The sequence below is a fragment of the Pectinophora gossypiella genome, chromosome 25 (genome assembly GCF_024362695.1).
Source record: "Pectinophora gossypiella chromosome 25, ilPecGoss1.1, whole genome shotgun sequence".
Taxonomy (NCBI): domain Eukaryota; kingdom Metazoa; phylum Arthropoda; class Insecta; order Lepidoptera; family Gelechiidae; genus Pectinophora; species Pectinophora gossypiella.
Genome location: NC_065428.1, coordinates 9,986,803 through 10,014,574, shown reverse-complemented (window position 1 = coordinate 10,014,574; position 27,772 = coordinate 9,986,803). Strand labels below are relative to the sequence as shown.

General features: G+C 39.2%; 1 protein-coding gene across 15 annotated transcripts in view; it reads left to right on the top strand.

The window, feature by feature from the left end:
- Positions 1 to 27,772, top strand: part of LOC126378017 (hemicentin-1) — a 663,470-nt gene that overhangs the window by 607,554 nt on the left and 28,144 nt on the right. For all 15 annotated transcript variants that reach the window (XM_050026068.1, XM_050026063.1, XM_050026060.1 and 12 more), the window contains 13 exons: positions 11,691 to 11,708; positions 16,973 to 17,123; positions 17,762 to 17,873; positions 18,212 to 18,393; positions 18,977 to 19,162; positions 19,753 to 19,893; positions 20,522 to 20,630; positions 21,525 to 21,682; positions 22,420 to 22,478; positions 23,940 to 24,107; positions 24,993 to 25,122; positions 25,755 to 25,839; positions 26,728 to 26,924. In XM_050026068.1, coding sequence (XP_049882025.1) covers positions 11,691 to 11,708; positions 16,973 to 17,123; positions 17,762 to 17,873; positions 18,212 to 18,393; positions 18,977 to 19,162; positions 19,753 to 19,893; positions 20,522 to 20,630; positions 21,525 to 21,682; positions 22,420 to 22,478; positions 23,940 to 24,107; positions 24,993 to 25,122; positions 25,755 to 25,839; positions 26,728 to 26,924 — 1,696 coding nt within the window. The remainder of the gene's footprint in view (positions 1 to 11,690; positions 11,709 to 16,972; positions 17,124 to 17,761; positions 17,874 to 18,211; positions 18,394 to 18,976; positions 19,163 to 19,752; positions 19,894 to 20,521; positions 20,631 to 21,524; positions 21,683 to 22,419; positions 22,479 to 23,939; positions 24,108 to 24,992; positions 25,123 to 25,754; positions 25,840 to 26,727; positions 26,925 to 27,772) is intronic.

Genomic DNA, 27,772 nt, shown 5'->3' with positions numbered 1-27,772 from the left:
TTTCTATACTTCTATATTCTATACTTTTGCGATGGAAAATATCACTTGATATCAACTCAGAATCATGGTCTGAATCATCCCTCAAAGTTTTTTTTTCGATGTCATTAACACCCTGTATATACACCCACTCGTCGCCAGTTTATTGTCGTTTTTTAAGTACAATAGCTGATTATTTTGAGAATTTGCTTAATTTGAAAATTTAATCTTCACTTTAGTAACAGAAAAAGAGGTCGCAAACAAAACCTTATTGTCGTGTCCAAACAAAGAACGTTCTCGGAAGAAAAAGATTTTTAATTCCGTAGTGGGCACTTTGTTTATTCTAATAAATAGTTTTGTCCCGGAACAAATACTTTCTTTTTAAACGGAACGTCTTGTTCCTTACAGAGGAATTACTTACAGCGCACCCGCTGTAGTGCCGGCACACAGGCCCGGATTCAGTAAAAACATGGGGGTCAAATTATAGTATGAATCCGTGATAGCCCGCGCCTTCAACATACGTTCGAAAATATAGAGTGTTTGTAACATGGTAATAAAAACTTTGAGAGATGATTCAGACCTTTTTTTTGGCGTGACTTATTGTAAATTTGCCGCAGATGGCAATTTAAACTACTTGGCCGGACAAATGGGAAGCGCAGAGAGCTCACCCGGTACAAAATTTAAGACAACTGGCCTGAGGCTGTTGGGCGGAACATCGGCTCAGGGCGTCGCCTGAGAGGAAGAATATTTGAAAGAATTAATGGACCCGAGTGGGTCGATAGCGATAAGTAAGATAAGTAATAAAAAAATGAGGGATCAGACCATGATTAAAACTATAGCACAACTATAGAATTGATAACAATTTAAATAAACAAAAAGTCATTAATTTGCGACGGAAAATTCCACCTGATATTAACTCAGAATCATGGTCTGAATCATCCCCCTCAGTGTTCGTTACGATGTTCTGTATATAGGTACCTGTCTCATCTTGCACATGTCAGGTTCTGATGTGCTACGTGAAATGGGTATATATTAAATAAGGCCCCTGTTTAGAGTACTACGTATTGAACGGCAACTCCACTCCCACCAGCGTCTGACCTAGGTTTACCCCACAAGTGCAGTAATTATAGTCCGTTCAAAAATGATCTTCATAAAAGGTAAACAAACCTGTTACTACAAAGAATGTTCGAATTTCACCTAAACTACGCAAATTATTCTTCTAATAACATCCGTAGCACTCAATAGATGTATTATTTCTTAGCTCAATGTGAAATTAACGTAAAATAATGATTAAAAATATATTTTTTCATGTAAAAACAAAAATCAAACAAAACCTCACACAAAAAAGTTGACATCATAAATTCTTGTTAATCTGTGGCTAGCTGTCAATTTGACGATTAGTGATGAGACATTTCATTCAGGTCAGGAAAACGAGTCAGTTCCGTGAATAACTTAAGTGAGTGTACTGTACTTAATAAGCCGAAATGCGCAGAAAAAATGACTTTCAAAGTGAGTTAGTGTAACCACAAAGAAACATACAATATATATTTTAATATTATCATACGAAATATTCAAACAACCCAAGAGAGTCAGTTCATTTTGATAAAATAACTTGAGCTAAAATCAATTCAGCACTTCACTAATATGCAGTTTGACACAGACAAAAAATATCGGCAGCCATATTTGTTTACCTTTTATGAAGATCATTCTTGAACGGACTATACATCAGCTCAGCTTTGTTGTTCGGCTAATACTGCCGAACCGACTGTGCCGGTCCGATTACCCTAAGCTGTAGCTACCCTAAGACGTCGCACACACAGAGCCACGTGTACTATAACGTCAATTTGTGCTGTCTGGAGTTGGAGTTGTATGAAGTGTCCGAGGTGTGGAGCATACAACGCCTTTTAACTGCCACAACGGCGGTGGCGCCAACATGGTTTCCTAGTGAGATGACGCCCCTACGAAGACGATGAGTTGTAAAAGGGGGGGGTCTAACACCTCAACCATCACCCAATGCCCTCCCTGTCCTCTTGGTTTCCTCTTAGTTTCCCCTCGTAAGCTTCTCTTATTGCTCGAAATATTCGCGAGCGTTTAAAGAATTATTTCCAAGATCTTATCGTCGTCTCGAAACGTTTGCTCTACAATTGTTACTGTTTCTAGTCCCATTCTAAGAAATGTCCGACAATTTTCTCGTATATGAACATGTGGTTTTCATTTTTTGTTTCGTGTTTACGTCCTCTCTAGTACTGTATATCTATGTGTGTCATGACATAGTAACGCAATTTACTATTGTATGTTTTCTCTGTTGGGTCGGTCCCTCATATCTGAGGATCGTGGTCAGCATCAGGGTTGCGAGGACCCTTCATGCTGACTCTCTTGGGAAAATAGAAGCAGTGGTTTCCCGTTGCCTTGTGCCCGAGACATTTTTGAAGTTATTTAAACTCCAAGGTTGCCTCTATGGTCGATTGCCCGACCGGTGGTATGGTTATACCGCCATTGCTCGGTCGCCAGAGCCTCGTTCGTTATCTAGCAGGAGCACCGCGGCGCCCAGTGGACACCGCCACCAGCGACTCATAACGAAGCACCGACGCGCGCAGGTGACGTTGGCAGTTGGGCCGGATATAGGTGTTCTTTCCGTTCTTCCCTTACTCCCTATGTATGTTACCGTATCATAATATTATTACACAACGTTTGTAGTCGTTAGAGCGTTGTACTCACGATCTGGAGGTCCAAAATTCAAAATTCACACTTTGAATCGTCATTTTTTACATAACGAACGTCTCTTTCGCCTAAAACTACTGCAGCTTCTCACAAGCTGTATAGCCAGGGAAAAGAAAGCTGCAGGAAAAACCTCGGCACAGGGCCCTAGACGTTCTTTTTAAAAAAACATAAAATACTGTTATGCAATTTAGTAATTTAGCTGCCTAATATCAGTTCCCAGGCAGCTAATCCCATGCATATCTTCTGGATATTCACTTATCTTATAATAACCTTTTTTATGTTATTGTTGTGTATATTTATAACATGATGGACTAATGTTATGGGCGATAGGCTGATCCCTTATCACCATAAGGTTCATCATATCCATCTTAGGACTTCGTATCAACAGTGGCTGCAAGTTGTCTTTGATTACTTGTGGCTCTGCCCACCCCATTTGGGATTACGGGCGTGAGTTTATGTATGTATGTATGTATTTATAACATATATTTCAAACCCACTTCTGCAGGGCTAACGTGCACAATGTGATAAAATTATCGATCGATTCAATACATTTTGTCGAAATCGATAAGTTTGAAAGACACCAAACACTTCAGGGCCCCGATACCGACCCCGCCGGCGTGGTCGACGATTTCCCTCATTCAGCGCTTATCGCTATCGACCCACTAGGGTCGATTAATTCTTTCAAATATTTTTCCTCTCAGACGACGCCCTGAGCCGAGGTTCGCGCCCAACTGGGCACCCTCAGGCCTGTTGTCTTAAACGTTGTACCGGGTGAGAGCCTTCAGCGCTCCCCATTTGTCCGGCCAAGTAGTTAATGCCATCTGCGGCAAATCTACAATAAGTCACGTCAAAAAAAAAAGATAAGTTTGTTTTTCCTTTTTGTTCGTATTGTGACAGAACGACATGACTTATTTGGGCTCACATATTAGCACTAATCGACAAAACGACATATCCACCTATCTCTAAAATTTATTTTGCATTTCAATGCAATTTTAGTTTTCGCATTATTTATTTTTTCATACCATTTAAACGTTGTTAAAGAAACCTTACACGATCTATCTTATCATCATCATCATCACACGATCTATGCTTTTTCTTTTTTTAATTTTATTTTCAATTATTGTTCCTTTTAATTTGTTAACTTCAGTTTTTACTTTTTATTATAAGTGTTGTGTGCGTCTATAATTGGCAGGCATACCGGAACTTTTCCTATGTGTATTTTATTTTGTGTGTTTGTGTATGTACTGCTGTTGATGCACCATAATAAATAAATAAAATAAATAAATAAAACGACATAATTATATCGTCAGAATCGGTAAAATGACCGTGACAAAATTTTATCACGTTGCGTATGTACTGGGGTCGAAATGATCAAAAGATTACAGCCACTTTTGATAAGAATGATTATATCGTATGATGATAGGTGATTAGACTTCCGTGGTCCAGTGGTTGAGCATTGCCTATACACCCCTGCCTACACTCTGAGGGATACAGGCGTGATACTCGTAATTCGTGAGGAGCTCGGTGGCGCAGCGTTAAACGCGCTCGGTCTGCGATTGTTGAAGTTAAGCAACTTTAGCAAAGGCCGGTCATAGGATGGGTGACCACAAAAACAATGTTTTCATCTCGAGCTCCTCCGTGCTTTGGAAGGCACGTCCTCAAGCTGCCGTTGGTCCTGGCTGCATTAGCAGTCGTTAATAACCACCAATCCACACTGGGCCCGCGTGGTGGTTTAAGGCCCGATCTCCCTATCCATCCATAGGGAAGGCCCGTGCCCCAGCAGTGGGGACGTTAATGGGCTGGTGATGATGATGATGACTCGTGATTACTCCACCACCAGCTAACCGCTAACCTTTACTCTCTTGCAACCAATTTGATACTTCAACGAATCCTAAAATACTCGTAACAGTTACTTCAAAGGTGATATTAAATTTAATATTTCCGCCGCCCGCGGCCGGCGGCCTAAACTCTAATTAAAAACGGACAAAATTAATTAGTGAGATAACCGACGCAGGTAAATAATGAAAGCTTCATTAAAGATAACTAGTGATGGTACTAGACCTCGTATCGTCGCATCACTATAGATAATACTATGTAATTATTAAAAATTCACATACATACATAAACCCACGCCCGCATTCCCCGAAGGGGTGGGCAGAACTACTAAATAATCAAGAAACTATTTGCAGCCACTTTTGATACAAAATTCAAATTAAAAATTCAATGCTGATCAATTTTTAATTATACCTACTCTGAACCGGCGTGTATGAAACGATTGATGAATGTGGAGGAAGCAAGAGGAGTGTGTCAGGATCGAAGCAAATGGAATTCCATAGTCTCTGCTTACCCCGGTGGGCAATAGGCGTGAGTTTATGTATGTATGAATGCGGATGGACAGACTAAAGAAGGATATGTGTGTGAAAGGTGTGAGTACTGAGATGACTGACAGAAAGGAAGAGGAATAGATGTTGTGCCGACCACACTAAGAGTTAGAACCCCCATACCGACCCCGCCGGCGTGGTCGACGATTTCCCTCATTCAGCGCTTATCGCTATCGACCGACTATAGGGTCTATTAATCCTTTCAAATATTCTTCCTCTCAGACGATGCCCTGAGCCGAGGTTCGCGCCCAACTGAGCACCCTCAGGCCTGTTGTCTTAAACGTTGTACCGGGTGAGAGCCTTCAGCGCTCCCCATTTCTCCGGCCAAGTAGTTAATGCCATCTGCGGCAAATCTACAATAAGTCACGTCAAAAAAGAAAAACACACTTAGAGTGGGATAATTGCAGGAGGGTAATGATTTACTGTTGAACTATTAGCTTACACAGGTACTAGGTTACCAGTAGCAGCTACTAACATATTCATCCCAGCACTACCAAGCAGCAAAATATGGGTCGGTTCAGTAACACCCTAAACCTACATTAATACTTAATAATATCTCTCTGCTCATTCGCGACTTGTTCAAAGTAATAATTTAGATAATTTATTAACTAATTTTGTTGATCTTTGGTTATTAGGCTTTTAGGGTCTGGTAATGTAATTTATGTTTGTTTTATCATCATCACTAATTTAAGAGCCACGCTCTTGTCGGTGTAGCATTCTCTACTTTTTTAGGGAAACAGCGCAGTGGTTTCCCTCTTACCATCCGCCCCGCAGTACTCTGTCTGACGCGAGTGGGATGGCGCCTAGAGTAGTCTATTTCAAAGCCTTATTAGGACTCCTGTCCTCCGCCTCTGAATAGTACTGACAGTTACTGCTGCCCCCTGTTAGTTTACATTCCCTGTGACTTGCCCCTTCCGTCCCGCATTGCCGTACCGATGGCTCGACATCTCCGCCTCTGCAACCGTTGAGGTTTTCACCCAAGGGCAAGGGTTCTACGTTATACTCCGTAGGTCTGGGTCCCTATTAGTACTCTGCCACCATCTCACTCTGGCCTACTGAAGTAAGAGGCGCGCACCCCCGCGGCAAGGACGCGCAGAATAGGAACTGCCCCAGTGGAAGGCAGAGAAGATGACTCTGTCCCCCCTGGGGCCAGTTTAATGGTCTTGTATCAAACCAAAACCAAAGGCAGGGGCGTAGAGTGTGTCTGAATGTCTATTGCCTTTTAAAATCTAAACCATTAGACAATCGTGGATGAAAATTGGAACATAGATTGATCGAAACCAAGTCTCAATACAAAGTAGATGCGAGTTTAAAAGAAATTACATTTGAATGGAGAACCTCCTTAAAAGAAATAAGAGGAAAAGAATTAAAGACTAAAAACGGTACAATGTTCCACAGAGTATAAAAAAACGACGCGACGTGAAAAAAGTAAACGTCTTTAATGCGCAGCCTACTGCAGTAATCCTATTATGAGCTAGTAATGAGATGATTATTTTATCGATATCGATCATAACGCCAATAAACAATGGGGCCGCCTGTTGTACTTTTCTGTATCTCATCATCATCATCATCAACGACCCATCAACGTCCCCACTGCTGGGGCACGGGCCTTCCCTATGGATGGATAGGGAGATCAGGCCTTAAACCACCACGCGGGCCCAGTGCGGATTGGTGGTTATTAACGACTGCTAATGCAGCAGCCGGGACCAACGGCTTAACGTGCCTTCCTAAGCACGGAGGAGCTCGAGATGAAAACTTTTTTTTCTGTGGTCACCTATCCTATGACCGGCCTTTGCTAAAGTTGCTTAACTTCAACAATCGCAGACCGAGCGCGTTTACCGCTGCGCCACCGAGCTCCTCCTGTATCTATCTATCTATAAAGTGATTATGCGATAGAAGTTTACAATTTGCACCGCTTCTTCTCTATGAAATATAATTATAGAATTGTATACAACCTCCGCAGTCCAGTAGTTGAACATTGGGCTCATGATTCGTAGGTCCTGGATTTGAATCCCGGTGGGGACATATTACAAAAACACCAAACTGACTGACTGACTGTTCTGACTGTCTTGGGACAAGAGCAAACCCGTCAAAGGTAAAAAAAGTATTTTGTGAGCCTTGGTTTGGTTAGGACATTGCAGGCTGATCACCTCATTGTCCGAATTTTAAACTGTTGGTCCCGGCTAGGATACTTTTATCTTTTTTTATATTCTGATAGACCAATTTTTTACAAACGCATGGTTCGCTCTGATTCACTTCATTGCAAGAGTATTATTAATATTCCAAAGAACATTCTATTCGGTATTTATACCTACTCTTTCGTACTTCATATTCTCAGTCTCATATTAGCTAGAAAGAAATCTTCACGAACATACAATAATGTTGTAATTTTACTACAAAATACTATCCATGCAAATCGTAAAACGTCAGAACTTATCACGCAAAGGAAGTCGCCAAACAAAATAACCCTAAAAATAGCGATCGAACTTAACCAATCTATTACGAAATCTCGAAACATTTTCAAGAGTAAAATCGCAAAATTCACTTTGCAAATAATACGACAGATTGATAACGCGAATGGCAATGGGCCAACGCGTATCGGGAGGCATCGTGCCAAATTTTATCGACAAAAACCATCGACGTGTGCCCATCACTACGATAAAAAGGTAACAAGACTACTGGAACGGGATTGGTCAATTGATTCTGCCATTTTGGGCTTTTACCGGGAATTCAGATAGTGGAATGGAAGTAGAATTATGTAGACATTAATTTAGCTGAATGCCATTCCCTTACATACTTACACACATGCTTTAACAACGTACATTTTTGTCTCGTCTCTAGGCAGATATTTTTCTATTGGAAAGGAAAAACACACACACACTTCTAATATTTTTTTGCTTCTCATATTAAAGGAGGATGGATATATTTCGCAGCGTTCTACTTTCTAGACACTGGTCACTGCGGTGCCCAAGGTGTAGCGACGGACTTATTGGTCCTGGGTACTATTTGATATGATGTTGTTGTCTTTTTTTGTGTGTGGCGTCCTTTTATAATGAACTTTTTCTATTCTATTCTATTCTATTCTATTCTATTCTATTCTATTCTATTCTATTCTATTCTATTCTATTCTATTCTATTCTATTCTATTCTATTCTATTCTATTCTATTCTATTCTATTCTATTCTATTCTATTCTATTCTATTCTATTCTATTCTATTCTATTCTATTCTATTCTATTCTATTCTATTCTATTCTATTCTATTCTATTCTATTCTATTCTATTCTATTCTATTCTATTCTATTCTATTCTATTCTATTCTATTCTATTCTATTCTATTCTATTCTATTCTATTCTATTCTATTCTATTCTATTCTATTCTATTCTATTCTATTCTATTCTATTCTATTCTATTCTATTCTATTCTATTCTATTCTATTCTATTCTATTCTATTCTATTCTATTCTATTCTACTATAAAAAAATAAAAAATAAAAAAAAATGTTTATTTTCAGACGACTTAAGTCCATAGACTGTTAGTAACAATACCCTTAAAACTATGTTAGCAACTCATAACATAATCCCGTACTATACCTAATAAAGGAACTAAATATAGAAAAACCTCACCAGTCCATTAACGTCCCCACTGCTGAAATAGAAAAACCTGCCTTTGCCCAATATAAGTGACTCAGTAATATAATAACGCTACGTTTTAACATTTTACCTGCGGGACCTTAATATATTAGCCCTTCAAAATTGCCGTTTCATATCTTTAGCAGAGGGGAAGGACACTGGATTTACATTTTGCATTTCTTTTAAAGTCTTCAAATGAAAGAGAAAGGCATTAATTAGGCACCCCCCTAGAAATGAAATCTCATTACACTATTTTCATGTCTTTAATCTTTACTTTTAGAAAATATCCATATCTATACCTATATCTTTTAGAAAATAATATAAATTAATAATAAAATAAGTAAATAAGTACTGACACAGAAGGACAGAGAGAGACTCGAGGCCTTTGAAATGTGGTGTTGGAGGAGGATGGAAAGAATAAGTTGGACAGTAAGGGTTGCAAATGAGGAAGTGCTAGTAAGAGTAAGGGAAAAGAGACAAATACTGAGAATTATTGAGGACAGAAGAGGCAAGATGATTGGACACCTAATAAGACACGACGAATTCATTAAAAACATCATAGAAGGAAAGCTAGAAGGAAAGAGAGGAAGGGTAAGACCAAGAAGAGCTTACATGGAACAGATTAAAGAAAAGGTTAACGTCGTGTCTTATAGGGAACTCAAGGGATTGGCCTTTGATAGACTGGAATGGAAAATGCTACACCGACAAGAGCGTGGCTCTTAAATTGATGATGATGAAAAAAATAAGTATGGTATAATCGTTAGATAGAAAATGATCGATCGGTCTATACTCGACTGACACATCACTATGCTAACATACGTCACATCACTGGCTTCTGTACTTTGATAGATTGAAGTTTTTGTAAAATGTTGTAACATAAAATAAACTCATAACTATATCCCAGTTAAGACTATAATATATCTCATCAACCCTGGTGTCAGGGCTAGTATTCAGCCACTAAAGGCCCCTGACATGACTCATGTAACGACTACGTACTTACATCGCTTAACATGCCTTCCGAAGCACGGATCGTCTTACTTTCGGACAATCAGGTGATCAGCCTGTAATGTCCTAACCAAACTAGGGATCACAAAGTGATTTTTGTGATATGTCCCCACTGGGATTCGAACCCGGGACCTCCGGATCGTGAGCCCGACGCTCAACCACTGGACCATGGAGGCTGTCTAATAATGCTTTTATACGATAGATAGTATTCACTCGAAAAGCGAAGGTAATTCAAACGGCATGTCTATTCTAACAAAATCTTCCACCATAATGTCTCCACCGATATTCCTCCATCCTATTTGAGACTTTCAAATGATCGTTAGGCGAACAACTGAGCACTTTTTGAAAATACTCACGCTGATAGCAAGTGCTTTACCCACCAAACGACACGAGGCTTACTAAATGGTCGTGATCCGATTTTAGTTTGAAATAATGATGACATGGGATTCGGTTTTTCGGGTTTACGGCTTCGATAATTTTAGAAAAGAAGGTATTTTCTTGCCTGTGGAATTGATGAGTTAGGAAAATTACTTTTTGTATGGAAACATTTCATCCTGCGTAGATCATGACATGTAAATTTCTACTAGATATAAAAAAAATGGTTACTTTTCTATAATTTCTGTCACGGACAGCGCCATCTAGCGCACATTCAGTCAAATTCAAATTCAAATTCAAAAATATCTTTATTCAGTAGGTAACATAGTTACACTTTGAATCGTCAATTTTTACATAACGAACGTCTCATCCGCCTAAAACTACTGCAGCTTCTCACAACCTGTATAGCCGGGGAAAAGAAGCTGCAAGAAAAACCTCGGCACAGGGCCCTAGACGTTCTTTTTAAAAAAAATAAAAATAAACATAAAATATTGATATACAATTGAGTAATTTAGCTGCCTAATATCAGTTCTCAGACAGTTAATCCCATGCATTCATATCTTCTAAATAATCACTAACTTTATAACCTTTAACCTTTTTAACCTTTTTTTTAACCTTTTTTGTAAAGTTTTTGTTTAACTACTTTCTTAAAGCAGTTGAAAGGCAAATTCTGAATGTCAATGGGAATCTTATTGTAAAAACGTATACATTGCCCCTTAAAAGATTTAGTCATCTTATGTAATCGACTGACTTGTAAAGCAAGTTTATTTTTATTCCGGGTATTAACAATGTGCCGATCGCTATTTTTTGCAAATAATCCTATATGTTTTTTTACATATATTAAGTTTTCAAAGATATATTGTGATGCCATAGTTAAAATATTAATTTCTTTAAATTTATTTCTAAGTGACATCTTGGGTCCCAATTTGTAAATCGCCTAGTGAACTATCAGTTCATTTGCGATGTCATTGTCATAGATATTTAAAATTCTAACGAAGTATCCGAATAACCCAACAGATGTCGCTAAAAACTAACGCTCATAGATCTTATTTTATACAAGAAACTAAATTGTACCAATTCTAGAAACCTTTTCTTCAATCCCAGGCATGCCATCGTTTTTAGTTTTCACAGGGTCCGCTTACCTAGCCTGATGATTTGACAGGTCCGAAGCGACTGCCTGTCTGACCTTCCAACCCGCGAAGGGAAAACCAGCCTAATATAGGTTAGGTCACATACGTCCGAAAATGCATTTCTCAGGAATGTGGGTTTCCTCACGATGTTTTCCTTCACCGCTGAGCACGATAACCTTTTATGATCGAAACATGAATTCGAAAACAAATTCGACAAGCATTGGTTTAGGCCTGTGCTGGATTTGAACCTGGGACCTCAAAGTGAAAGGCAAGCGTTCTACCAACTGGGAGACTGGCACGACCCCCAGGCATGTCATAAGAGAAAAGTACCACCCGTAGTCGATCGATTTTGCCGTAAAGTATTTAAATACCTGACGAACTTCCCTTTTCCCAACAGCACTGAAATAATCCTATTTGACAAACTTAATTAATTAATTATTTTTCTTTCTTTGTTTCATGTTCGAACGAGCAGCAACGGGAGATCGAGTCGGTAAGTACACGGAGAATGTTCTAGATATAATTGGACCTATCTTGTTAAAATTGACCCCGATACCGACCCCGCCGGCGTGGTGGACGATTTCCCTCATTTCGCGCTTATTGATATCGACCAACTCTCAGCCGACGCCCTGAGCCTTCGCGCCCAACTGGACACCCTTGTAGAATTTGTCAATAATAGAATATGACATTTCCAGAATCTGTCTTTTGCAGAATAAGTCATTAATAGAATGTGGCGTTTTCAGATTTTGTCATTTATAGAATTTGTCGTTTTTAGACTATTGTGTCATTTCCAGAATATGGCATTTATCGACTAAACCGGCCTGTTGTCTTAATTTTTACCGGGTGAGAGCCCTCAGCGCTCCCCATTTGCCCGGCCAAGTAGTTAATGCCATCTGCGGCAAATCTACAATAAGTCACATCAAAAAAAATAGTACACTTCAGTACAAAATTGGTACAATTTTTCTGCATATATTTTATTATATATGCATAAATAAACATACTATAGGCACTGCTGAGGTTCAAGTTCCAAACCAAAACAACACTGCTATCTTCAAATAACCTAATTAAAGTCTTAAGACGGAACAAATTAATAGTTACCCGTAAATAAATTAAAAGCCAAGACACACACCGATTACTAGGGAAGCTGTTATTTTCTATGCATAAGTAATTAATTGGAATTTACAATGCAAATACTTGAGAAAAGTTTAGATGTAGGAATTATGGAAGTGGTATAAAATAAAATAATATAATAATATGTATATATATATAATAAAAAAAGTGTAATAAAGTGTTTAATTATTATTATTATTTATAATAACACAACATGAGCTCACGACTATATCCCAATTGGGGTAGTAAGAGGTACATAATCGCACATGAACTAAGTAACTACTCCTCACCGAGCTTTCTGTTAGACCAACGTGATAGGTGATATACATTTTTTATAGAATAGCCCTAAATTAATAAATGCTTCTTCCTTTTTAATCGTTCCTTGAATATTTCTCAAATAACAAACAATTTCGTAATGTCACGGCTTTGAATTCTGGCTCCTGCTTTAACCACTAAAATTCGATTCAATGAGTATGAATTCATGATTGGATCAAAAATAATACTATCGCGTGGTTTTCTGGTTTTGTGTCCGGTTAATGACAATAGGTTCGATGGGTCTGTATAATAAAATAAAGCGCATTTTGAAGAAATAATGGCCCCGATTCCTGCAGACCCCTCCATATTTTATTTTAAGTTATACCTGTCATTTTCTTTTCCACCGAAAATTTTAAAATTATCATATCGTAAATCATATTGACCACTGTTCATTTTAAAATGAATGGATAACCCGGGCGAATTATGTAGGCATGTTAAACGTGTTGTCAACTTAAATCGGGTTATTGGGTCATATTACATTTTAGGAGGGTATCTTTTCTGCCTAAAATTGACGTGTTCCATAAATTGTATGTCTGTCGATTACCTTTCCCTTTTCGGCGGATAAGAAAATGACAGGTATAACTTAATATAAAATTAGATGGTGTGTAGTGGAAACAGCACCATTATTTTCATTTTAATTTATTAAAAAATAAATAAAATACATTTATTTCAAGCAACATAAGGCTCATATACAATACTTTTGACACAATACAGTAAAAATAAAAAATTAAATAAAACAAAATGAAATGACAATAAAATGATATAAAATACAATGAAAATAAACTAAAATAAAATTAAAATGAAATACACTAACATAATATCTAACCAATACCAGTTTTTACATGCCTGTCGCAGCAGTGCATGATGTAAGGACAGTCCAATCTGTCCGCGATCACCGCCAGGACGGCGTTGGGGCTGGCACGCACTCGCCGTACCAGTGCCGCCGCACGCACTCGCATAGTGCTGTGAAAACAAGCTATCCGTGCTTCCGCGAACATGCCCGAGGCACTGCAGTACCGACTCAGCCCCATCACCACCCTGAACGCATTATTATATTGGACTCGAAGCGCATTGTACGTTTTTTGCGTATAGTTTGCCCACAAAACGCACGTGTACAGCGACGTGCAATATGCTTTGAAAAGAGTCATCTTCACACCGCTTGAACACCGCGCAAACCTGCGGGCCAACATATTTGCTCTTACGCACAGCGCCCTTCGCTCCCTCTCTATATCAGCATCGTCCTTGAGGTCGGCAGTAACGACGTGACCTAGGTATTTAAACGTGTATACTCTTTCCAATGGAGTACCATATAACCATACAGGCGGTATGTTGTCTGGCTTATTTCTGCCAGCCTCAAAGACCATATACTGACTTTTTAATACATTATATTTTAGACCGTGACTCAAAGCGTACTCCTGACATAAACTTAGCAGCCTCCTAAGACCACAGACCGATGCGCTCAGCAGCACCATGTCGTCTGCATAGCTAAGATTATTGACGCTTACACCGTCAATATTACAGCCGACATGCCGATTGCTCAGCGCGACAATCAACTCGTTCATATATAGGTTGAAGAGTGAAGGGGAGGTTAAGCCTCCCTGTCTCACCCCACACTCCAAACCATACTCTTCCGACATCGCTCCCGCCCATCTGACCTTGTTGACCTGGTGTCCATACCAGTACCTGAGGATGTCTAACAGTTCTCTAGGTAAGTTAGTAGACTCGAGTTTCTTCCATAGCACGTCATAGGACACCAGATCAAAAGCCTTGGACAGGTCTAGGAAGCACGCGTAAACCGGGGTGTCACGATCAGTATAATACCTGACGGTATGCTTAAGGCACAGTATGGCACTTTCAGTCGACAAATGAGGTCTAAAGCCAAATTGATTGTCATGTATATTCAAGTGTTTGTGCAACTGTGTATTAAGCATAGCGTCAAGTACTTTCGCGATGACAGTGGCTAACGAGATCGGCCTATAATTGCATGTATCAGTCAAATCCCCTGTTTTATTTTTCACTACCGGAACTACAATGGTCTTCAACATGTCTTTAGGTAAGTACGTGTGACTAATACTTAAGTTATAAAACATAGCAAGAACTCGTGACATGTGTGGACCAGCATGCTGGAGGTGCTCTATGCTCAAACCATCGTGGCCCGGAGATTTCCCTCGTGAAATTGACTTTATGGCGTGTGCAACGTTCTTGGCCGTAAATCTCGTCCCCACTATCTCGTTTTTATTCTGATCGTCGAACATCAACCTACTAGGGCCCAGCGGCGACTGTATCCTAAAATGGTCCTTGAAAATGCCAGCTATGGCTTTGGGGTCACTAATACCATTGACACTCACCGGCATGCCAGGCCGAGTATTTATTGCCACTTCCAGCATTCCTAACTTCTCAAAGTTCACAAAGACTCGTGACATCTAAGACGGTTGTACCCTGGAGTGAGAATTACAATTTTATGGCGACAACTTTGTGAGTTACGACTAATGTGTATTGGGTTAGTGGTTTACCGGGTTGTTAGTCAAGGTTTCGTGGACGTATTCCGGGTTTTGACAGATGTATAGGATGTGAGGTTGTCTGAGTGTTAGAAACTGGGTGCTCAATTATGAAATGGTTATTTTGATGACGCGTTAAAAGCGATGTCAGTAGCGGATTTGTCATCAACTCCAGTAAGATCGGGGCTAGAGCGACGAGGTATTAGCAACGGCTTTGAGAAAAAAAAATCACTAATATTAGACAGTTACTTAAATCAAAGTATAAAAATAATGTTGTAATCCGTGACAGGTAACTGATAGGTATACATATAGATAAATTATCGTATTTATTGGCATATCCTGATGTCAGGGATGTGGCTGTTGTAAGGGTGGACCATATTATGATTATTTACTAAATGTTTTCTTTTTGTTTTTTATTTTTAGAAGTTAAGATAGTTATAATATGTAAGTTATGTACGCCGTAACTGTGATTTACATCAGATCTGTATATATCATCATAAGGGGTTATATTATAATATATATATATATATCATCATCATCATCATCACCAGCCCATTAACGTCCCCACTGCTGGGGCACGGGCATATATAAGAGTTAGTTAGTATTAATGCATAAATGTAAACCATGTGGCAGTACTAATTAAATAAACGGCCTCTGTGGTCCAGTGGTTGAGCGTTGGACTCACGATCCGGAGGCCCCGGGTTCGAATCCCGGTGGGACATATATCACAAAATTCACTTTGTGATCCCTAGTTTGGTTAGGACATTACAGGCTCATCACCTGATTGTCCGAAAGTAAGATGATCCGTGCTTCGGAAGGCACGTTAAGCCGTTGGTCCCGGTTACTACTTACTGATGTAAGTAAGTAGTCGTTACATGAGCCATGTCAGGGGCTTTTGGCGGCTCAATAGTAACCCTGGCACCAGGGTTGATGAGGCTAGTATTCCACCTCACAACCCACACGATAAGAAGAGAAGAATTAAATAAATAAATAAATAAATAGCGCTTTTCGGAGAACGCGTGGCTTACATTGTAGTGTCACGGGTTCGAACCTCGGCTAGGACTCTGAACCATTGAATTCGACAACTTTGAAGTCATGTTTGGATCATAGTTAATTGATATCGCAATATGCTCGCTATTACATGAGACTTAAACATAGGCGGAGGGGAGTGGATACACCCCTGCCTACCCCTTTAGGGCCACAGGCGTAATGTTATGTTATAAAGAATTATATCAAATAACAGCTATTTATTTATAACTGGAAACAATTTCGATAAAAAATGACAATGAAACAAAGTCATAATGTAGTCTAGGCACAATGATGGATACTGAGAAGAGGGTGGGCGGGGAGAGAGTGTGATAATATGTCTCTGTCACACTAACGCTGTACAGCTTAGAACGAAAGAGACGAATGATATAATCATAATAATCATAATCACTTTCATTCATAACTTTGCTACACGTCAAATTAAAATACATCTTATAAAAATTATAATAAAGAAAAAAAAAAGAAATATTAACATACATTCGTCGTATAAGTATCTGCGATAAACAGATAACTTATACTAAAAATGCAAATTACATTAAAATATAAATCAAATCAAATACCTATACTTTAACATTGCAAATAAGTAATACATTTGGAATAAATAAATTGATAGCTATGTTATATCCTTTAATTATATAAATTCATTCAAGTTATAGAAAGACTGATTGATAAGCCAGTTTCGGAGTCTTTTTTGAAGATATTTAAGCTCGGGGTGTTTGTGATTTCATCCGGTAGCCGGTTGTAAACTATCGGATATATCACATCATAAGGGGTTATACTATTTCAGGACGACACTACATTCGAGACGACATCGAACCTGACATTCGAGGCGACTCGCTCCGAGAACGGACAGAAGTTCCGCTGTGAAGCCATCAACGAGGTCATGGTGGAAACCAACGAACATCCCATACATGCTAACAGAGAACTTGAGGTTTGGTGTAAGTATCTATCAAGAAAGAAAGAATTCAAAAATATCTTAATTCAGCAGGTAAAAACATATTGGACACCCTATACAGGGTGTTAGTGACATCGTAACAAGTACTGAGGGGGATAATTCAGACCATGAATCTGAGTTGACATCAAGTTGATTTTCCTGTCGGAAACATGAAAATTTTAGTGCTTTTTCAATTATTTTCCGTTTCATACTTTTGCGACGGAAAATTCCATTTGATATCAACTCAGAATCATGGCGTGTATCACCCCTTAAAATTTTCGTTACGATGTCACTATCTATTGTAAGGCTACTTGTATGTACTTGTACAGGGTGTAAGTGACATTGTAACATATACTGATAGGGATGATTCAGCTCAGTATTCTGAGTTAATATCAAATGGAATTTTCCATTGCAAAGTATGGAATTGAAAATAATTTATATACCCCAAAAATACATGAATTTTGCGGCGATAAATTCCACAGCAAATTATGCCCCGCAGTATTCGTTACGATGTCACTAACACGTTATATTTTTACGGTTTCATGAAATCACAGTTCTGTTATGTAAATTAATTAATCACCTTTTTGTAATTCTTTGTTTATTCGCAAATAAATTGATTTGATTTGATTGTGTCAATTCCAGACCCACCGATTGTCACCGTGAAGTCAACCAACATCACGGTGGTGGAAGGGTCCAAGATTCTGCTGAAATGTGAATATGAGAGTAACCCATCGTCGCTCACCGAAGTTATTTGGTAAGTTTATTTTCTTATAGCCTTTTATACTGTCCCACAGTCTGTCACGGTTCACCGCTAAAGGATGCAGTTTCATTTAAAATATTCAGGGTGTTAGTGACACCAGCCCAACTGGGCACCCTCAGGCCTGTTATCTTAAAAAATTACGTCCTTGGAATGTTGGAGATACCGATTTAATGGACTTACGTCATCAATGGGCTAGCAATGGCTGCTTATCATAGGATTGAGCATACCTGGTTTTCTTATACCCTGATTCGATGTTGGTTTTATTAATTTTGAACTACCTGCAAATCTTCAATTGCTTCCAATTACAAACACAACATTGACTACATTTCCAGGTTGCGAGACAACAAGCTGGTGCACGTCAACGACACCTCCCACTACGAAGGAGGCACCACCGACCAGCACTCTCTCATCATCGTGGATTCTCGAAGCACCGACATTGGCAACTACACCTGCACATTGGCCAACGCCGTTGGCAACGGCACCAGCGACGAAAGCATTGAAGTCAACGTGCTTTGTGAGTGTTCTTTCATCATCTTAAATAGATTAGAATACAAATTGTTTCTTGACCAAGAACTACGTACATTGGCCAAATTGGAGATGTCCTTAGAAAAGGTTCAGTACGATCTACTCTGAACCGGCGTGCGTGTATGAAACGTTAGATGAACGTGGAGGAAGCAAGAGAAGTGTGCCAGGATCGAAGCAAATTGAATTCCATAGTCTCTGCTTACTCCGGTGGGAAATAGGCATGAGTTTATGTTTGTATGTAATTGTTTCTTATAAAAGCACATTCCGGACACTTCATACAAAACACCACCTTTTGCACAGACACTACATTGACGTTATCGTAGACGCGCATCTGTGTGTGTGACGTCACATACGATAGAAGACTAAAGTAAGTCCTGAGTAAGGGACCTGAGTGAGGGACCTGGGTGAGGTAAACCTGGCTCAGACGCTGGTGGGGAGCGGATAGTTGCCATTCTGTACGTAGTATTATTTTGTCAGGATTGATAAGGTCGATCATTGGCCTCACAACCCATACGGAAGAAGAAGATTGTCATTATCAGCATAAATATGATCATAGGATCCATTATTTCCAGTCAAACCTCAAGTAAAACTCACCATGAGCTCGCCGAGCCCCATCTTGGAGACGGACCACAAGAACGTGACCCTCACCTGCGAGGTCGTCTCTGGCAACCCTCAGATCCTGGATGAGGTCATCTGGTATCTGGATGGAGAGGTCCTGAAGCATCTACCTGAGTGCAGTAACGGGACGCAGGAAGACAGTAAGTTGATGTTTTTTTTAACAAAATAGTTAAAATCACTTAGCAGTTCACTCTTACAATTCCTTTGATATTCAGGTTAGTACATTACCGTTTGCCGGGTTAATGGCAATAGGCTCATCTATACTATACACCTCTGCCTACCCCTTTGGGGATGCGCGCGTGATGCTATGTTGTTTTTGTTGTCGTTGCAGAAAGCTGCTTAAATCATCTAACAAAGATTTACAGATTTGCGTTTACGGGCCTTTACGTTGGGCTCACAATCCGGAGGTCCCGGGTTCAAATCCCGGTGGGAACATATCACAAAAATCACTTTAAGATCCCTAGTTTGATTAGAACATTACATCCTGATCACCTGATTGTCCGAAAGTAAAATGATCCGTGCTTCGGAAGACACATTAAGTTGTTGGTCTCGGTTACTACTTACTGATGTAAGTGAGAAATCGTTACATGGGCCATATCAGGGACGTTTGGCGGCTCATTAATAACCCTGACACTAGGGTTGATGAGGTTGGTGACTCACCTAACAACTCACACGATATAAGAAGAAGGCCTGAGAAGTATCAAAATCCATGTCTTTTTTGTAATTCCAGACAGCCTCTGCAATGAAGTGGATCCTTCTATGCTGCTGCTTCAGGATACCACCAAGAGTTTCCATGGCAACTACTCGTGCATGGGCAAGAACACAGCCGGCTGGGGCAACGAAAGCGCAAAGACTGAGCTGGTTGTCAATTGTGCGTATACGATGAAGGAGTTTACGATGCTTTAAGATTTACTTAGCATTATCATTGTACCTTCCTTACTCATTATCTGCCTAGCGTTATCCCGATTTCACGACGTCAAGCCACTCGCAGTAAAGAGACTCGCTGTAGCGGGAATCGAAGTTCGGAGAATCGCTATTAACGGCACAATTTGTTTTTACTAACATAGTTTATAAGGGGCTTTTTTTTCGTACTAATAATATAAAATAAATGTTATAAGTAAACATTCTGCAGCATCTACACGTGTCCAACTTCGACATGTGATGTGATGGCATCCACTGCAGCCACAGGAGATAAAACAATTCAACTAAGCAGATAAACGTTCAGCTGCTTGTCTTCCCGGGCATGTCGTAAAAACCGACAGAGGGATTGTGTCATCTAACATGATGGACTAATGTTATGGGCGATAGGCTGATCCCTTATCACCATAAGGTTCATCATATCCAACTTACGACATCGTATCAACAGTGGCTGCAAGTTGTCTTTGATTACTTGTGGCTCTGCCCACCCCATTAGGGATTACGGGCGTGAGTTTATGTATGTATGTTATGTTATAAGTAAAATAAAACAAATATTTTCATATTCATTCACTGTTCTACAGACCCACCGAGTCCAGCAAAACTGACCTACTCTCCGTGGAAGGTGGTGAAGGGGAAATCTCTAGTCCTGAGTTGCAGCATACAGGAGAAAGGACGTCCTGAAGCTCACAGGTAATCAACTGAATCCAAGCAACAAGGGCTTTGGTTTATCACAAGATTTTGTTACTGCTATCATAAGCTCACAATTTTATTCAAATTGAGGTCATCAGATGTACATCCATCGCAAGATGAACTAACTACCCACACCTTATAGAGTTCCTGTTAGACCAACGTGATAAGTGGTGAGCCGTATCGCCGCCTATAATGGTCCATTCAACTGTGTTATGGAAAACTGCACTTCAGGGAGTGTGCTCGCGATCTACACGAGCTCATTCCACCATCTCCCTTTAATCTTCGGACTTACGGCGACGTACGGCTGGGTTCCATCCCTATTTGGTGGATATCCCATCTATTCGCACAAAGCGCTTCGTCGTCCTTCATTATGCGCACTGCTGGGGAATGGAATTCTTTGCCGTCTTCTGTATTTCCGTATGCTTATAGCCCGGGTGCTTTAAAGGCCAGAGTGAATGGGCACCTTCTGGGCGAGCTCACTCCATCTTAGGCCTCGTCAATGCGTTCGGGCAAGTCTGGGGCCAAGAGCTAAATCATATCAAAAAGAAAAGATAAATCATATCGTGAAATCCCAATGAACCACATGAAACAAATTATAAAACTGCGACTTCTTGTTACTATTCATCAAATCAAATCAAATATATTTTATTGCACAGAACAAAAATTTCAACAATCAGACATAACACATGAATACAGTACAATTTGGGCGGCCTATATTCATCATCATCATCAGCCCATTAACATCCCCACTGCTAGGGCACGGGCCTTTCCTATGGATGGATAGGGAGATCGGGCCTTAAACCATCACGCGGGCCCAGTGCTGATTGATGGGTATTAACGACTGCTAATGCAGCCGGGACCAACTTGTTACTATTAAAATAATGTTATTTTCAGATTCCGCTGGCATCGCGGTGGACGTTTGGTCAGCGATATCGTTTCCCAGAATTGGACCATCGACCCGGTCACATTGGACCACCGGACCAACTTCTCTTGTCGCGGCATCAACGCAGGCGGGGAGGGGGAACCAGCCACTACTAGCATTGATGTGCTTGGTGAGTAGAATGAGGAAATCCTTATCCCAACTCTATCATTCCCAACTTGTCCAAAAGAAATATGATCTGTGCTTCGAAAGGCACGTTAAGCCGTTGGTCCCGGTACTTAGTGATGTAAGCGAGTAATCGTTACATGAGCCATGTAGGGGCTTTTGGCGGCTCAAACATAACCCTGGCACCAGGGTCGATGGAGTTGGTAATCCACCTCACAACCTACACGATAGAAGAAGATTCCCAACTTTATCATTTAGACATTAATGACTGCTGATTAATTGCATAATTTATATATTGGTGCTGATTCCTGTACACACCATCTAATTTTATTTTAAGTTATAACTGAATTTCTTATACGCTGGAAAAGAAAGGGACGGGTAATCGACGGGCATAAATTTTATGGAACACACGTCAATTTTAGGCAGAAATATAAAAGGCCCTTCCAAGTTTTTATATTGACCAATAACCCTACAGAATTAAGTTGGCAGCACACGTCAAATGAGTTGCATATTAGCGAGATGCCTAGTATATTAGGTCGGGTTATTCATTCATTTTAAAATTAACAGTTGTCAACCATCCGTTCCTTTTCTTTACGGCGGATAAGAAACAGACAGGTATAACTTAAAATAAAATTAGGATGTTTCCCATAATTGCAGCATAGACCTGAACATATTGGACTGCCCAAATTTTTACTTCGATACTTGATGCCGATTTTTTAATAATATTTTTTCATTTTTTTTCAGCCCCACCCAGTTTCAAATACGCAATGAATCACTACAGCGGTGCCTTATATAAATCACAGGTAATTTTTGTTTTAATGCGCAGTCTGGCTGATACTTTGAGTCCTATATAAGATACGTCTTCGGCCTTAGTTTGTAAACGCCTCTTGGACTCTGTTCTTGTATAATTCAGCTGTAAAACTTCTTAAAACCAAATCACATAACATAAACTCACGACTATATACAGGGTGTTAGTGACATCGTAACGAATACTGAGGGGGATGATTCAGACCATGATTCTAAGTTGATATCAAGTGGAATTTTCCGTCGCAAAATTCATGATTTTTTCAATTCTATACTTTTGCGATGAAAAATTCCACTTGATATTAACTCAGAAAAATCAACTGTTTCATCCCACTCAGTATTCGTTACGATGTCACTTACACCCCGCACAAGTACATACTGTACCCATACAAGTAGGTATGGGTGTTAGTGACACCGTAACGAATACTGAGGGGGATGATTCAGACCATGATTCTGAGTTGATATCAAGTGGAATTTTCAGTCGGAAAATTCATGAAAACTTTTGTTTTTCTTTTTATTATTTTCTGTTCCATACTTTTGCGACGGAAAATTCCACTTCATATCATCTCAGAATCATGGTCTCAATCATCCCTCAAAGTTTTCGTTACGACGTCACTAACACCCTGTATATGAGGGTGGTATTCATTAACTAATCTCAGCTTCGAGACTGCTCTAAAGATCACGTCAACGTGACGACAGTTCTTATATAAAACCAGGGACTTGAGCATCATCTTGAGGGCAGTCTCACTGAGCTTTCTGTTAGACCAACGTGATAGGTGGTGAGTCGTATCGCCGTCTATAATGGTTGAACCAACTATGCTAGTGAAAACCGCACTAACAATAAATTAAGAAAGAAAAAAGCATTTATTATTTTGGACACCACAGAGACGGATTACACATACATTACAATGACATCACATCTAAAGACAAATAACGCACACTTGAAATATTTTCTATATAAGAACATGGAAAACGAACACAGACACTGAACCTAAATTAAATGTGATGACGGCTTACTCATGTGTAGTGGATGGTGTCCCGAATAAAAGGTCCTCACTCAGCTTAAATAATTCGGTACTGGGGTTCGAACCGGCGGTCCCCATTTGACAATATGTATATACTTTGGTACCATGGCACATTAACTTTTTTGACAAATTGAACTGTAAGTCTCACTAAATGTCAAATATGTTAGTGCGACAGTGTCCTAAAGTGGGTACATTATATTGCTCATGACTGTACCACAAGACCACAGTGACAGTGTAAAAATAAATAAAAAAATAAAATAAATATTAAAAAAAAATTATTATTTACTTTAAAAGTAGATTTTTACAATACAAGGGCTCGGGGGTCTCCTTTTAAGCAAGAAGTTGCTTGTAGTAGGAGACTCCGCTCTTCCATAACTATTTTTTAACTATTATAAATAAATGTACAGTGTTTTAACCTGATACTTTATTTTCCAGAACATATCACTTTCATGCACGGTGGAATGCGCGCCGCTGTGCAGCGTGCAATGGCTGAAGAATGGAGCAGTCATCGACCCAGAAAAGACTGATCGATATTACGTGGTTGAGAGGAAAATTGAGCCACAAGTCAACAGGAATGATTTTGAGGCTACTGAGTCTACTTTGGTAAGAGAAATAGTTGAGTTTGAAATTCAAATTCAAATTTTAAAATATTTTTATTCAGTAGGTAACATAGTTACACTTTGAATCGACAATTTTTACATAACGAACGTCTCATCCGCCTAAAACTACTGCAGCTTCTCACAACCTGTATAGCCGGGGAAAAGAAACTGCAAGAAAAACCTCGGAACAGGGCCCTAGACGGACTTTTTAAAAAAAAAACAATTATACAACTGATTAATTTAGCTGCCTAAAATCAGTTCTCACACAGTTACTCCCATGTATTCATATCTTCTAAATAATCACTAACCGAAAGGGCAGTGTAGAAAAAGAAAGTCATTATACTGACGTTTCTTCAACCATAGCGGTTCCTTCTATCCGTGCCTTAACACGTTCACTGTGTAACTGAAAATTAGATATCAACCCCTCACGTGCAATGATATTTTTCGATAAACACAGTGGAACTTATTGACATAGATAAAATGATAATTAAAACACATAATAACGGGTTCTTACCGCGTTTAAATGGGGATATGAGACTCCCGATATTTCGACACTGTTGCAAGTGCCATGATCACGGGATGACTGATGAACCCATGATGACGCGGTAAGAACCCGTTATTATGTGTTTTAATTATGATAATAACCGCGTAAACTTAAAACAATATATAGATAAAATGTCAAGACAAAATGTGCCCCACATATGGGACATGCACGTATGAGAGTCTTTATTGCCTCATATGTGGTTCATACACAGTGAACGTGTTAAAGAATTACATCTTTAAACGCATTTTAAGGCCCCCTATTTTAAATTTTTTAGTTTTTAACTTTCTTTTCTTTTTTTAGTCTCTGCGTGAGTTTATGTATATATGTGTATAACTTTCCCCCCAGCACTGGAACATGTCAGCGTGGCCAGGTGGCGTGCTGGACCGCGACACGGACACCGCCAGCTACACATGTCGCTCCTCCAGGAATGATGCTGGCCCTCCTGTCAATAGCACCACCAAGTTTGCTGTTGAGTGTGAGTATAACCGAGTGAGATGGCTCCGTGGTCCAGTGGTTGAGCGTCGGACTCACGATCTGAAGGTCCCGGGTTCGAATCCCAGTGGGGACGTATCACAAAAATAACTTTCCTTCCCTGCTTTGGTTAGGACATTACACGCTGATCACCTGATTGTCTAAAAGTAAGATGACCCGTGATTCGGAAGGCACGTTAAGCCGTTGGTCCCGGTTACTACTTACTGATGTAAGTTGGTAGTTGTTACATGAGCGATGTCAGCCATTGGCTACTCAATGGTAACCTGTCACCAGGGTTGAAGAGGTTGGTAAACCACCGCATAACCCACTCGATAGAAGAAGACCGGGTGAGAGCCCACAGCGACCCCCATTCGTCCACCCCCCATTTTTACAAGAGAATTACTTGTACTACCAGGGTTTGTAAGTTTTGATAAACAGGGTATCTGGGGGATTAAAACGGCCATATTGAAACAATTCATCTAATAAGCAATACTTATTTTGCTTTTTTCATTTGCGTCAACAAAAATGACAAATAGCAATATTGGTCTTAACCAACCCACTGTACCATACAGACAGCTTTAGATAACATAAGTTTTAAAACTAATGTTTTAATTAAGTATTTTATTCTAATTTCAGATGAACCAGAGAACATAACAGTGACGCCAAAGGTCGTGTCCGTCATTGAAAACGAAATTCCAGCTCGAGTAGTGTGCTCAGCGAAGTAAGAACTTAGAATATGACAAAACACACATTTCTTATCGCAATCTACAGGACTTAACTTCATTCTAAAGGGATTCGGTTGATAAGACCACTAAAATGTTTACGTCATTACTTTATGAAATATTCTGTTGTTACCATCTGATGGACCTAGAAGGACATACCTTGACCAAATTGAAGAAGTTCTTAGGAAAGGTTTAGTATTATCTACTCTGAACAGATTGATGAATGCGGACTGTGCTTACACCGTGTAATTATGAATGTATGTATTATTCATTTCAAAAATCATGCAGCTTACAGAAGAGCTTGCATGCTTAATAAATAAATGAGAGAAGACGATGACGTATAAGCTATAACTGAAAACACACGTTTTTTGAGACACTGAAACTCAAAAGCATTTGTTTCTAACATTGAAAATTAAACTAAACGAAATTAAACTTATATCTAAAACAAATTATTTCTATTCTATAATTAGCTCAAAACGCCAGCAAGTCATAATTACAATAATAATTATTATGAGTAATGAAAAACAAAATTCTACAAGTATAATCAATCTTTGCCCACCTTAGAATAAGTTTATCCTGTAAATGTTTTGTTTTGTGTGTAATAAAGTGTTTTTATTATTATTATTATTTATTTATTTATTTGTACACAATAAAACAGACACAAGAAACATACAAAGAAAACAGATTATTATTATTAATCAATAAACAAAACACGATACATAACATGATGTACGAGTATGCCCCCCATAATTGGCCACGAGAAACAAATGCTTTTGTGTTTTCAGTTATAGCTTATACGTCATCGTCTTCTCTCGTCTGTTTCGTTCTTTTTGCTTCATGTCGTAAGTTTTTATCTCCTTTATCAACTTATATCTCTCTCTCCACAGAGGCTTCCCAGTCCCCAGCTACACGTGGCGTCGGGAGCATCCAACGAAATCCTCCGGGAAGAACAACACCCTCATCCTGTCGTCTTCTAACAGCCTCCTCCTCGGCCCTATCGCGAGGAAAGACGCTGGCAACTATCTGTGCGAGGCCTACAATAGGCACGGGAGTGTTAATACCACTGTGTTGTTGGATGTTATGTGTAAGTTGGTTATCAGCGTTATTCAGATCTTGATCTTCAATATCATTATCATCAACGTAGTTCTGGTCCAAAGCTCACTGAGTTAGACTTTTTGAATTTGAATTCATCTTCGGATCTTAGATGAAATTGGCAACTTGTCAATTTTCGGATAAGTATTTTAAAAAATACAAACGCTTATTTTATACTTTTTTAAAATATTTTATTTTCTCGAAAAAGCTTTAAGTATATAATAAAAAAACATATCTTTATTCATTAATTTCAAATTTCGCACGAAAACCGATTGGGCACGTGATATTTTGCTCAGTGACGTCACAATTCAATAAGCAAAGAAACTGTCAAACAGTATACCTTGAAACCTGACAGATAGTTTTTTTTATTTTGTGAAATGTGACGTCACCCGAAGCTCAATCAATCCCGTGTTTCGGATCTTGTAATACACAGAAAATACCGCATTTTTATTTTGTAAAAATACAATATTTAAAAATGATCTTAATAAAAAAGATTATTTATTGGATAATTATCGTTAAATGATAAACTAAATAAAATAAATAGACTACAATTTCCGATATATTTTATTGTTACAATTGTCAAGTAGTCAATTGATATCACGTGGTTTCCAGCATTTATGCCCGGTTAATGGCAATAGACTCATGGGACCAAAGACCTTGTATAGAATAGACGGATAATATTTTAGAGTGACGATCAAACTATCACAGCTCTCTTTCTTCCCTATGGCAACAATCTCTGTGGAAAAAAGAAACAAACATAGACAAACACCGCTGTCTAGAACGTCAGTGTTTACCGTTTTGAGATGTTGTGGTAGTCAGCTGGATACCAAACCTGCCGTT